This window comes from Euleptes europaea, chromosome 13 (genome assembly GCF_029931775.1).
Source record: "Euleptes europaea isolate rEulEur1 chromosome 13, rEulEur1.hap1, whole genome shotgun sequence".
NCBI classification, from domain to species: Eukaryota; Metazoa; Chordata; class Lepidosauria; order Squamata; family Sphaerodactylidae; genus Euleptes; species Euleptes europaea.
The window spans coordinates 65,338,344-65,351,433 of NC_079324.1; the positions used below are offsets into that span (position 1 = coordinate 65,338,344).

The following is a 13,090-nucleotide window of genomic DNA, read 5'->3' on the forward strand; positions in this document are numbered from 1 at the left end:
TGGGAGGTCTGCTGCCTAATTCTCCATGTTTGTTTATTCATTCTCAAGTCCCTTGAGACTTGAAGTAGTCTATATATTTTGTTTAAAATTAATCTACAAAGATTGGGAAATAAACAGCACCAGGAAGCTCCTGTTTTTGGGAGAGGTTAAAGCTACCAGCGACGGGAAGCGCCCGTTGAGCATGTTGCGGGCTGCGCCCTGGTCCCGCGGGGCCCGGTTGGCTGGGTCGGGGTCAGAAGCCCACCGCCGGGTGAGGGGGGTGGGGTGGGGTGGGCGTTTCCCCTTGCGGGGCCGCTGAACGGGCGGTGCTCAGGGGGCCGCAGCTGGCACACCCTCCTCCTCCCGCAACGCAGCCAGAGACTTGCCAGGCCCGCAGACCCCACGCACCCACTCGGGGCCGGGGTGGTGGTGCTGCTGCTGCTGCTGCGCTCACCGGCAGCCACACAGCTGGGGGGCAGAGGCGGCGAAGCCGAGAGCCGGCAGGCGCACGCGCCCACGCGCCCGCCGCAGGGAGGGAAGGGGGCGTCGCCCGTGCGAGTCAGACCCCGCCCCAAACACGCACGCACGCACGCCCTCTGCCCCGCCCTCTCTCCTGGGCGGGGCAGGTGGCGCCGGGAGGGCCGCTCTAGCCGCCGCATCTCCATGGCGAGGCCGGCCGCGGCGGCGGCGGAAGTGGAGGGGGCCGAGGAAGGCGAGCGGCTGGACTACAGCTCCCGGCGTGCCCCGGGCGGCGGCGGCGTCCTCCTCCTCCTCCTCCTCCGGGCGGCTTCTCTGGGCTCCGCGGGGGGTGGGGGCGCCGGCGGGGCCCCTTCCTTCCTTCCTTCCCTCCCTTCCCTTGCCGTGGCGCGATGGCGGCGCTGGACCGGGGCCTGGCCGAGCTGGTGTCGGGCTGCGCGGTGCGGGCCGGCGGTGCGGGCCTGGGCCTGGGCGTGGGCGGGGTCTCGGCGCGAGGGCGGGCTGGGCCGGGGGCTGCGCGCTGGGGGGCCCCGCCGGCCCCCGCCCCGCCGCCCCGCAGCCCCGGACCCGCAGGAGCGGGCCTGGCGGCCGCCGCGGCCCCCTCCGCCGCCCTGGATGCTTCGCGGGCCCCCGCGGGCGGGGGCCACCCTCGGTAAGTCCCTGCGGGGGCGGGGGGGCCGGCTTCCTCACGGGGCCCCGTCGCCCTGTCTGTCTGTCTGGTCCGCCCCTCTCTCCCCCCCCCGCTTCCAGTGCCTCTCTCTTCTGCAGGAGGAAGCACAGGATGGACGCCGAGCCCGAGGGGTGAGTCCTGCGGGGGAGGGAGGGGGCTTCAGGCAGAGCTTCACCCCCCTGGAGAGCCCTCCTTCTCTGGCAGGGTGCTGGGGGAGAGGGAGGCCCCTGCACCCCCACCCCGGACGCAGGGAGGGAGGGAGGACAGGCCCCAACCCCCTTGCCCGGTCAGTCCCATGGCAGCGCTGCCCGGCGGGGATGCCAGCTGAGCTGTTGGTTCCCCAGCTGTCCTGCAAGCAAGAAGCGGCCCGCTGAAGCAGAGCTCTGCCCCCCGACTCCCGCCCTGGAGCAGTGGATGCTCTGCGCGGGCCAGACGCCTCACCAGTGCCCCAGCGGCCTTCCTCGCGCACCTGGCCCGCTCGAAATCCCCTGCGAAGAGATGGAGCAAGCAGCGGGTGAGCAGCAGTGCGAGGCTGCCCGCAGGAAGCTTCAGGAGATCGAGGCCAGGTAAGCCCAGAGCCCTGCTGTGCAGGCCGGCTCTCCTGCTCAGGGGCTAAGCCGCTCCCTGGGGAAGCAGGTCTGAGTGGGACGCGAGGCTGCTGTCTCCAGTTAGCACACGAGGACGGCTCCCAGGGGTTTGTAAACCCGGAACTCAAACACTGCCAGAAAAGATAAGCTCTGTGACATGTGCGTGGCTTCTCTGTGCTTCTAGACATCGCACTGAGAAACCGCCAGATGCTTTCAAACTTTGCTACTTGTTGGGATAGGGAGAAGCTGTCCTCGAGCAGAGCTCCGTGGGCAGCCACGCTCGTGGTGTCTGGCCAAACGCCACAGCTGTGAGCCTGTTTCTTTTATGCGCTTGCAGGATAACTGATGAAGATGAAGACGAAGATGGGCTGGTGGAGGCGCCTCTCAGCAATTTGCCCACCCTTGTCCTGTCCGACACACTTAAAACAGGACTGAAGAGGGATTACACTGGAGACCTGACAAAGAAAATAGTAGAGTCCATGTAAGTTGTGGTGACTCATAGACCAAAGGGGCCTGCTGGGAAGGGGCTAAGGCAGGACTTGTGCCACTGAGGCAGAACGGGACCCCTGGTCCTGAATTAAAGCAGCAATTGCTGTATCTTGCCTAACCCGTTGAGCCGCCATCCTGTGTCAGTTGGCTTCAGCGGGACAGGGGGCCCGAGCATTCGAGTTGAGGAAGTGGGGTTGAAGACTTCTGATTGGCTTGCGAAGTGGTAGAACTAAAACAAGGGGAACTGTGTAAATGTGGGGAGGGGCTGAAATACCAGCACTTGCCATTGCCTTGAGGAAGCAACAAGTCCTTCCCCACAGATGAACATTTTGATTCAAGTGCTGTTTTCCACCCAGGAGTCGTCCCTCCATGGAGCTAGTAGTCTGGAAGCCTCTCCCTGAATTCCTCACCAAAAAAGCAAAGGCTGTTTCTGTTAAAAACTACAAGCTGACGGCAGAAAGGTGCCCTGCAAAACCAGCAACCCTTGGAGCTGCTTTCTGCCTGCAGACAGGAAAGTTCTCTGAGCTGCAGCCAACAGAGATGCCTTCCGCTTTCTACAGCGCCGTGGAACCTCCTACTGGGTGCTCAGAAGAGGAGATGGAGTTGTAGAAGCTGGGACAAAGGTTAGGTGGAAGGAAGCCTGCTGATATTTCTTCACCCTTTGGATGTGCAGGAAAAGAAGGATGTGTATCTTTTGGGAGGGGTCAGACGTATGGGATGGCTTCAAGTCAAGGAGATGGAAAAAGACATTTTATAATCCAAGAAAACAAGCTGACTTTTAAACAAGAGACAGAAATTTTGGTTTGTCTAGTTCATTGCTAATTTGGGGAGTAAAATTCAGGAATTGCCAGGGCTCAGGCCATCCTTTATGCCCGGTAAGCTATGAGTGTTGTTCAGTGTTGATCCCCAGTGAAGAAGGGCTGCCAGCTGATTTACAAGGTGAAATTAAGTTGCACGGGGACAGGTGCCTTCTGTAAACATATTTCTTTCCATCTCTTGAGCCCTGCAGCTGGGTCAGTGTTTTGAGGGGGAAAAAGTGACCTTTCAAGCATTGTTAGCAAGGGGCTTGATAGACTGAAGCTTATTTTCTGTCCACAGAACTGCTGCTTACTTTAGTGGGCCTCTGAGGTCTCATTGGAGATCCACTTGTCAGGGCTCTCAGTAGGATTCTGATAAATATAATATGTATTTCAGATATTTGGAAAATACTTTTTTTCTAAGCGTAGCTTCAGTCTGTCAGGTCATTGAGCCTCCTGCAGATGCAAGAGAAGTGGATTTTGACTATACTAACCCAGACATGATTGCTGATTTAAAGCCATCCAGAATGAAACATCTGAAAGAGCTGATCAGTTTTAATTTCTGTCTAAGGTGTATGATTCATGGCCACTTAAGGGACTGCCACAAATGGCAGAGTCTTTCACTCGGGAAAGCGCAGAACTGCTTTCTTCTGGATCAGGATGTCTAAACGAAGTTCCTTGGGGTGCCAGAAAGCCACACAGTTGACTAACGCCAGCAATCTGGGCAGTGGCTGTATCAGAGCTGCCTCTTGGTTGCTTCCCTGAGTGAGACGTTAGGATCTTCTGCTTCATTTACCTTTGTGTTTAGTTGCCCCATTTGCTAAACATTTTTTTATTCTACCTTCAACACCTGTGAGCCTCCATGGCTAATATACAAAGAGCATTTCTACTTTGATATAGGATTAAACGTTAATACTTTGCATAAATCTGAAATAAGCTTATCGCATAACATTTGCATGTTAGATCTTGATTTCTATCTGTGTACACCTGTCTTGCTTTTAAATATTTCTTTTTTGCTGCAGTTTCTGTTTCATCCCTGTCAGCTGAAGAGGCCTGCAGCTTCTCCCTGACCTGGCATAAGTAAGGAGAGGCCAAGTTGCTCACTGTGGGAAAGGGTGCCCTGTACACTCCGCTAAAACGTCACAAAGTAATTGGCTGGGGAATCCTAAGGCAAGTGAAAGGATGCTGCTTGCTCTCCCTCAGAGGGCATCAGAACCTTGATATCTGTGACTGATATGCGAGGTAGAACCTCTCTTAACATAGGAATAGGGATTTAGTGGCCCTGGCAGATCTATATTCGCCTGGTCAGGAACTGCCTTGCTGAAGTTCTGCTTTATGAAGGTTAATTCACAGCCCTCTGAATATTGATGAGAGGGCACGGAAAGAGGGAAGTACTGCTGCTTCCTGATGAATCCTTCATCCCTCAGTTTTTGCCGCTGCACAGCTGCAGCCCATGTGACTGGCTCAGCAGAACAAGCCAGCAACTACCTGAATGAATTTGCAAGAAATACTCAAGGTTTGTGAACCGTATATACTCGGGTATAAGCCGACCCGAGTATAAGCCGACCCCCCCAAATTTGAGGCCAGAAAAGGGGATTTTTTATTGACCCGCGTATAAGCCGAGGGTCAATAAGAAATTCCCTTTACCGGTAATGCTGCGCTCTAAAATGGCGGCCGCCATTTTAGAGCGCAGGGATGATCTCGCCCCTGCCCCAGGTCGCCCTCCCGACCCACCCCGACCCCAGTGCCATCCAAGGGGGGGAGGGCCCCTGAACCCCCTACTCACCGGGAGAGGCGGCAAATCAGCGGCGGCGGCAAAGCCTTCCTGGGCCTGCAGGAGGCCCCTCCAGGCTGCTGCCGGCCGGGGAAAGGTGCGCGGGCCCGGCGGCGGTGACGGTGGTAAGTTCCCTCCTCCCCCCTCTACCGTATTGACCCGCGTATAAGCCGAGTTCAGCTTTTTCAGCCCTTTTTTTGGGCTGAAAAACTGGGCTTATACGCGAGTATATACGGTATTTTATAAGCTGGTCTAAATCTTGCTAGACTTGGTTCTTCTGAATTGTGGGTTGCTGATTCATTTCCCTAGTTTGTCAGGTTGAGTTCTGTTTTGTGTGCCATGCGAGGAAGGTGGTTGGGGTGGTTCTGTTTTTTGCTCTGAACTAAGATGCATCTGATTCTGGTCTTATGTTGGACCAAATCATTATTTGTACATCCTCATTCTCAATACATTTTTTAAATGTTTCTACAGTGCTGTGTGTTGGTTTTGCGGGGGCGCAAACATCAGTTTGCCGCCGAACGTACTGTAGTTACTTTCAGGGCGGACATGCATGTTCAGCTAGTGAAGCTCTGTTGGTTTTAGCGGTGCTTCCAACTCCCTAGTTAACACAGAGACACGTTCCAGGGCAGGAGACTGTGATGTGTTTTGTCACTGTGTTACTCTTGTGGTACCTTGCAGCAATAAGAGCCACTTTGTGAAAGAAATACATTTTTCTCAGATGGGACAGTTTAACCTTAACCAAATGAAATAATGAGATGCTGTCTGTAATAGCAGACAACCACTCATTAGCTGATACAGTTGCCCTTGAAGCCACAGCTTTGGCTATTGCTGTTCCTATTGTGTTTGATATTCAGGTGACAGGTGTGCCAGGCAGGGCGCAAGCAGAACCATTCAGTGCTTAATATGTACTCGCTGGTGACTAAAACAAAGGGTCCCTGGGCAACTTTGCTTTCTATTAATGCCAGAACAAGAGGCTGTGACATTTGAACAAACTTGCTTCAAAAGTATTTTGTATCGGCTGAAGGGGAGATCTTCTAGACTTCAGCAAAGAACGGGACAGGTACGGGTGCCTTCTGCCTGCAGGAGCCAGAGCAGCGGCTGGGAGTGGACAGCAGACTGGCCTGGCCCAGTCTTTGGCGTTAGGCTATTGCTTCAAGCACTGGAGCAAGAGCTTTCAACAATGAATTCCACTCTGCTTTAAAATAGTGCCATCACCTCAACTGCTGAACAGTAGAGACAAATTTGGTTTGCATCTGATACGATCTTGCTTAGAGCAGATGTTATCTGATGCAATGGGGAAGGGAGACTGGGTAAGTTTTACACAAGCTCCTAAACCTCAGGAAACTCACTTGTTTTGTCTCTAATGCATGAAGTAGAAATCTGTTACAAATGCATTTCTAAACACTCCACCACCCTGCGTTCATAGGACTGTTGGGAACATTTTCAAAATCCCTGTTTGCCAGAAACACTGCATGACCTTGACCTAGTCATTTTCTCAGCTTAACCTACACAGGGTTGCTGTGAAGATAAAATTGAGAGGTTCCTTTCTGCCACCCGCAGCTCCTTACTGACAACCCATGTGGACCATTCTGGTGGTTGTCTGGCTGTTACTTTGCATAGCACTTTTGGCTGGTAGTGACAGATTTCTGATTCTTGCTTCTTATCCCCATTTTCTCCTCCTGCACAGTTGTTACATGAAGTCGCACCTCCCTTCATCCCATAGTGCTACCATCTTTCAGCCTGCCTGCATCACCGTCCCAAAACTTCAGATATACCCTAAGGCAGGGGTGGGGAACCTTTTTTCCACCAAGGACCATTTGGATATTTATATCATCATTCACGGGCCGTACAAAATTATCAACTTAAAAATTAGCTGACCAAGCCCCAAGCAGGCAGCTGCCCCAGATGACCCCCCCCCCCGCATGGGCAAGCAGGCATCTAACCAGCGGCGCACTTGCCCACCTGGTGGCATAGGATGGTCTGTTGCACCAGCCAGGCGTAGCCGTCCAACCGCATGCTGGAGTTGCTCCTGCTCCACATGGTTGGCACCGAATTCTACAGCCAGCTCCTGCTACCTCTGCCTGCAGGGATGAAATGAGGATGCACTGGCTAAGAACTCCCCCCCCAACACATACACACACACGTTCTGGCCCTGCCTCCTTTAACCTCTCCATTGTTGCCGCTTCTGCCCCCAGCCCTCTTGTAGTACAGAGGGAATACTTTTTTCCACGGCCCAGGTGGGAAAGGGTTACGTTTCTTGGGTGGTCCTAGCAGCTCTGTAGCTAATGACTCTTCTGCAAGGGGGGGGGGGAAAGAGAAAAGTTCCTTTTCTCAGCAAAACAAACTCTCATCCTTCTTAGAGGCTGTTCTTGTCTGCGGGAGGGGGTGGATTGCCAATCTTAGATCCTTCTGAGCTAGAGATCTGCCAGGACCCATAAAGGACCAGACCAAATGATTTTGCGGGCCTTAAATGGCAGGCCTGACGTTCCCCACCAGCACTTTGAGCATTAGAGAAAACACCTTTCCTTATACTAACCAACCCCCCCCCCAAAAAAAGCTTTCTTCCAACTAAGCGTAGCCCTTAAGATGGCCCCTTACCTTGGCATGGCTGATGAGACACCCACACTAAACTACTTGTAATGCACTGTACAAAGGTCTCCCATCAAAATCAATTCAGAAACTCGTTTGGAAGCTAGACAGTGTGTGTGTATTACCTTCACTCTGCAGTCACTCCACAGGCTGTTTATCAATTTAAAGAATTGGCTATCACACGCAGCTCTGTGGCCTTGGACCCTCGTATCTGCAAGACCACTTCTCCCCATTTGTGCTGCCACAACAGGTTTTCTCATGTGAGTAAAGTGTTCTGCAGGTGCCAACCCACAAATGGGCAAAAACAATTGCTCATGTGCATGCCTTCTGTTTTGGCCCCCACCTTATGGAATGGCCTGCTTGAGAAGGCAAAGAATAGTTATCAACTCTCCTGCCTTTCCGCAAACTCCCAAACTGAATTATTCAACAGACCTTATTTATGCAGGCAACAGGGTTGCACTGTACTCAATTATTCACAGAGCTTAGATGAGTCGTTAAGGATAGTACCCGATGTGTTTAGCTTACGGAAATTAAGATCCTACTATGCAATTTCTATATCATGTTAAGGCTTCAGTTGTTTTTAGATTTCTGATTGGTTCTACAACGCTAACCTTTTTTTGTTAACTGAAATGTCCTATCCTGTCAATTGTATGGACTGTGTGATCAGCCTTGAGTCCAAGTGAGATAGGTGGACTATATATAAATGATGTAAATAAAAATAAATACTTCTTGTAAACTGCCTTGAGGTTCCGCAAGGCAGAAAGGCAGCTAATAAATGTCTTAAAGAAACACTACCCCTTTCATCATAATCAATCCCCCCTTTATAAAAGGGAAAAAGAGGCATGTGGTATTGCATTTAATGGCAGTAACTTTACAGCAGAAAAACAAGCTATTTCCGTTTTTTTTTTCCTTTTCCAAAACATCTCAATCTAATGTTTATTTACATAACTGGAAAGAATCCCTCAGGGGCATAGGGCGTTGCTTAATGATCACTTCCACTCCTAATCCAGTCTCCATTTCTTAGAAGGGGACCTTCAAAACCCTACTTAGGCACAAACAGGGTAGGTACAAAAGGGACCAATACTTGAAAATTCTGCTGAAACACTTTGAAGAGGAATGTTCCTGAAAGATAACCTTTGCAATTTTGGCTGGAAAGGGGCCCACAGGCGCTCAGACACTGATGAGCTGAGGAAAGAGTTCATTGGCAAAAGTCTCGTCCCACACATAGTCTGCGCCCAAGGGAGAGGACAGATCGCTGAAGGGCGAGAGAGAGCCTTCGTAGCCTGAATCGCTTGAGGCATCCATCAGCGGCTTCTCGTCTGGGGAGAGCAGGTGTGAGATCCCCAGCTTGGGTAAAAGAATGTCTATGGGCTCCTCTTTCAAGGACAGAGAGGGTCCCAGGAGGACGTTTTCAGAGGAGAAAGAAGCCACTCTCTCCACTCTGCCTACAATACCAGCTCGGCTGACCTCATCTGCTGCAATCTGCAAGATGAAGGGCTTGGTGTACTCGTGGTCAAAACGGATCAGTTCATTAATGGCTTCCAGTTTGGGTGAGGAGGCCCCCAGAGAGGAACTAGGAGAGGGTGATAGGGGGTCCGTTTCTCCTCCGTCCTCCTCCTGCTGCTGCACTTGCTCCAGGGAGGCAGGCTCTGGGCCTCCGAAGGGGAGAAACATGTCTGGGTCCAGGCTGTCCAGAAAGCCCAAGAGGAGATCAGACTGCAGGAAGCAAAAAGACACCCGTCAGCAACAGAAGAACGGCGCCTGCCTGGCGCTCCGCGGCCCCCACCTCCAGGGCCAGCCCCTCTGCCACCCAGTCACGAGCGGTGGCCGTGGGGCCCTACGAAGCCGCCTCACCTCAGAGCCAGGGCTGCTGTCAGCATCCAGGCGGAGGCAGCCCAGAGGGGCGACGACTGCTGGGCCTGTCCCTGCTGCAGAGGAACACGTAGTCTAAGTACTGCAGACTCAGCGGACCCGGTCGCCGGCCCCAGGCCGACCTCCACCTGGCACGGCGCCACCTCCTCCTCTTCAGCCACGTCTTCCAGCGCCTCCGCCTGCCAGAAAAAGAAGGGGGGGGGGAGAACCGTCAGGCCAGGGAGGAGGGGAGAGGAGGGGAAGGGGGGCGGTGGCGGCGGGCTCACCTGAGGGGGGGGCGCCACCTCTGTGGCGGGGAGGCCGAGGCGGAGGCGGAGCGTCCGGTTCTCCAGGGCCAGGCTGAGCGTCCGCTCCCGCAGCGCCCGGTTCTCGGCCAGCAGCTTCTGGTTCTGCCCCGTGAAGGAGGGAGGGAGGGAGAGAAGTGTGAGTCAGAGAGGCCGCCGCGCCGCCGCCCCCAGCCCTCCCCCGCCGCCCCCGGCACCCACCTGGGCCTCCAGCTCCACGGCCTGCCGCTCCAGGTCGCCCATGCGCGCCTTCTTCCGGTCGCGCGCGCTCTGCGCCGCCACGCGGTTCTTCAGCTTCCTGGGGGGGGGGAGAGTGGGGGAGGGGCGCGTCAGTCGGGCACGGCCAGGAAAGGCAGGGCGCGCGAGCCGCCCCCCCTCCCATCCATCCGCCCCCCTCCCATCCATCCACCCCCCCACCCACCGGCGCAGGGCCTTCTCCTCGGCGCTGAGGTGGGCCAGGCGCTGCCTCTTGCGCGGCGGCGGCGAGGGGGGGGCGGCGGCGGCGGGGAGCGGCAGGAGCCGGGGCTGCTGCGGGGCGGCGGCGGGGCCCGGGAGGGGCGGCATGGCGGCGGTCTGCTGCTCGGTGCCCGCGCCTCGGCCTCCGCGCCGCTCCTCCTCCGCGTGCCGCTCGCTGGGCCGCCGCTGCGCCGACTGCGGCCCCGGCGGCCGCGCCTCGCCTCCCAACCGGCGTGGCCGGCGGGGATTGGCTGGCGCGAGGTGACGAGGCGGCGGAGCAGGCCGCCGATTGGCGGAGGGGGCGGTCGCTCCCGGTGGCGTCATGCGGCCGCGCCCGCGCCGCCACGTCGGCCTCGCAGGGGCGGGCGCGACTGCGCAGGCGCGGGAGTGGCCTGGTGGCCCGGGAGTGCGCGGCGCGCGCGCGTCCCGCGGAACTCCCTGCCGCGGGGCCTTCGCCCCGAGCCATGGCCCGGCCCGGCTTTGCGGAGAGGCCCGCGCAGGCCTCGTCCTCTGGCTGCCGGCGCACGCGGGGCCCGGGAGGCAGGAGGCGGGGCTGCCCCGAGTGGGGGCTGCAGGGGGCTGGGCCCCCCCGCTCCGGGCCCCTCCTCTTGCGCCTCCGAGGAGGGAGGGAGGGAGGGGGCACCGACGCCTTGGCCCAAAAGCCCCCGGCGGCCCCCACCCCCGTGCCGGGTGGGGAGTCGACGTGCCGAGCGGAGCTGGTCGCTGGGAGGCCTGCTGGCCGGAGAAGCGCCCCGGGGCCACATCCTGGTGCCGCCGCTGGCGGGGGGTTATTCGGGGGGGGTGCGGGGGGAGAGAGAGAAATGTCGCCTTCAGTGGGAATCCAGCCGCGTGGGCGCCGCCCCCCCAGCCCCCCCCCCACCTTGGCTTCGCTCCAGGGGCTGCCGGCTGAACCGGTTCTGCTTCAATCGCTTTGCAACGGGCTGCTGCTTGTTTGCATATCCTGGTTTGGAACCGGAATCCCTTCCCGCACGCGAGGGGAGTCCGTGTACCCAAGGAGGCTTGGCAGGCGCCCACTGGCGCAGCGTGGTGAATAAACACCGGAGCTGCTGCCTGGGAAGGCCCTTCCCCCCCCCCCACTGCCCCCCCCCCCCAGAAATCCCTGCTGAGCTGCCAGGATGCTGAGCGTCAAGCAGCTCCCCAAAAACGGTGGTCCTTCTCTGTTCCATGATAAAGGCCAGGAGTTGGTGTAGGCAGTCAGGGCAAGTATTTGCTCCATGTGCACTGGGGAGGGGGAAGGCCTCAGCCTGCAGAGTGCGGCTGGTACTGTCATTTCCTGGGCCCAGCTGGCTCATAGAAACATAAAAACAGCCCTGCTGGATCAGACCTGCGTCCCATCTAGTCCAGCAACCTGTTTCTTACAGCGGCCAGCCAATAGGGCCCTCCCCGCTTCTACCTCCCAGCACTGGTGCGTAGAGGTTTGCTGGCTTTATATGCAGTGGTTCGTCTCTGTCCCCGTGGCTGAGGGGCCTCTCCTCCACACATCTGCACAACCCCCTTTCAAAGCCACCTGTGCTCATGGCCCATCATCCCCTCCACTGGCAGTGAATTCCACTTGTTGAGTATAGAATCATTCGTATTCATTCTAACTTGGACTCTACATTAGCAAGGTCAGATGGCACCAAGGTGCTGATGTGTCCAGTTGTTTGCATACTTTCCCACCTATTCAGTCTGAGCATGTGGACAGACTCCTTGGAGGTTATATATGACCCTTCCTGGCTGCTTAAATCTACTTGGAAGGCTGGCTGGCTGGGTCTGAGAGGTACTTAAGCCTCCTTGTCACTTCTAAGGAAGCCTGCTCTAGGCCCAGGAGATCTCAGTAATTATCGACCAGTCTCCAATGTTCCATTCTTGAGCAAGCTGATTGACTGGGTGCTGGCTGGATAACTTCAAGCTTTCCTGGATGAGGCTAAGTTTTAGACCCCTTCCAGTCTGGTTTTAGGCCTGGTTATGGGACTGAAACAGCCTTGGCGTCCCTGGTGGGTGACCTGTGCTGAGAGATGGACTCTGTTGAGTCCTCTGGACCTCTAAACAGCTGTTGGTACCATCCATCATGGTATCATAGAGTTAGAGGGGACCACCAGGGTCATCTAGTCCAATCCCCTGCACAATGCAGGAAATTCACAACTGCCTCCCTACCCCTACTCCATGCACAGAAGATGGCCAAGGTGCCCTCCCTTTCATGATATGCCTAAGGTCATAGAATCAGCATTGCTGACAGATGGCCATCTAGCCTCTGCTTAAAAACCTCCAGGGAAGGAGAGCCCACCACCTCCCGAGGAAGCCTGTTCCACTGAGGAACTGCTCTAATGGTTAGAAAATTCTTCCTAATGTCTAGACGGAAACACTTTTGATTTAATTTCAACCCGTTGGTTCTGGTCCGACCTTCTGGGGCAACAGAAAACAGCGCCATCCTCTATATCAGTGGTTCTCAACCTTTTTCTAACCGTGGCCCCCTTCTGACCTTGTTTCCTTCCTGTGGCCCCCTTGTCCTACCCTCGAAAGGTAGCTATTTAAATGTTTTGTTTGTAAATAGCAAAGGAACAAAGAGGCATAAACAGCCACACAAAATCCACACATGCAGTTCTTATTGGGAAACTGACATTTGCAAAAAATACTCCACAAAAAGGAATACAGCATGTTAATAAAAACAATGTTCACATACAAGGGAGTACACCATTGCACAAGATTACAGCGATGCAAAAATCCACAGTTGCAAACGATGCATAGAAGTGCAATGAAGAAAGTCATGTGTTAGGTTTTCAGTCCACTGAAGGTACAAATTGTATTCCAAAATGAAACCTGTGTTTAGATACAGTGTCAGCATGTGGTCACAGCAATGTTGCCACAGAGTGCGCATGGCGATCTGTTCACTGGGAAGCACGGTCACTTCCCTGTTCACTCCTCTGTTTTCTTTTTTCTGTTTTATTTTCTTGGTCACTTCTGTTTTCTTCACTTCTCACTTCCCTCTGTGGCCCCCTAGTCTTGTACTGTGCCCTCCCCCCATTTACACAATTTTCACTTGTGGCCCCTTTGGAATATCCTAGCCCCGCCCCCGGGGGGGCATATGGCCCCAGGTTGAGAACCACTGCTCTATG

General features: G+C 55.5%; 2 protein-coding genes across 2 annotated transcripts; one reads left to right on the plus strand and one right to left on the minus strand.

Moving 5' to 3' along the window:
• The first annotated feature begins 848 nt into the window (after positions 1–848).
• On the plus strand, positions 849–2,811 carry CCDC117 (coiled-coil domain containing 117). Its single transcript, XM_056859129.1, has 5 exons — positions 849–1,108; positions 1,207–1,257; positions 1,471–1,692; positions 2,051–2,194; positions 2,559–2,811. Exons 1-5 carry the CDS (start codon positions 849–851, stop codon positions 2,809–2,811), a joined length of 930 nt encoding a protein of 309 aa, XP_056715107.1.
• Positions 2,812–8,529: 5,718 nt separating this feature from the next.
• On the minus strand, positions 8,530–10,298 carry XBP1 (X-box binding protein 1). Its single transcript, XM_056859131.1, has 6 exons — positions 9,940–10,298; positions 9,720–9,816; positions 9,501–9,623; positions 9,353–9,413; positions 9,217–9,290; positions 8,530–9,078 (listed from the first exon to the last, which is right to left on the minus strand). The coding sequence occupies exons 1-6, from the start codon at positions 10,296–10,298 to the stop codon at positions 8,533–8,535; spliced, it is 1,260 nt and encodes a 419-aa protein (XP_056715109.1). The 3' UTR covers positions 8,530–8,532.
• Between the last annotated feature and the right edge of the window lie 2,792 nt (positions 10,299–13,090).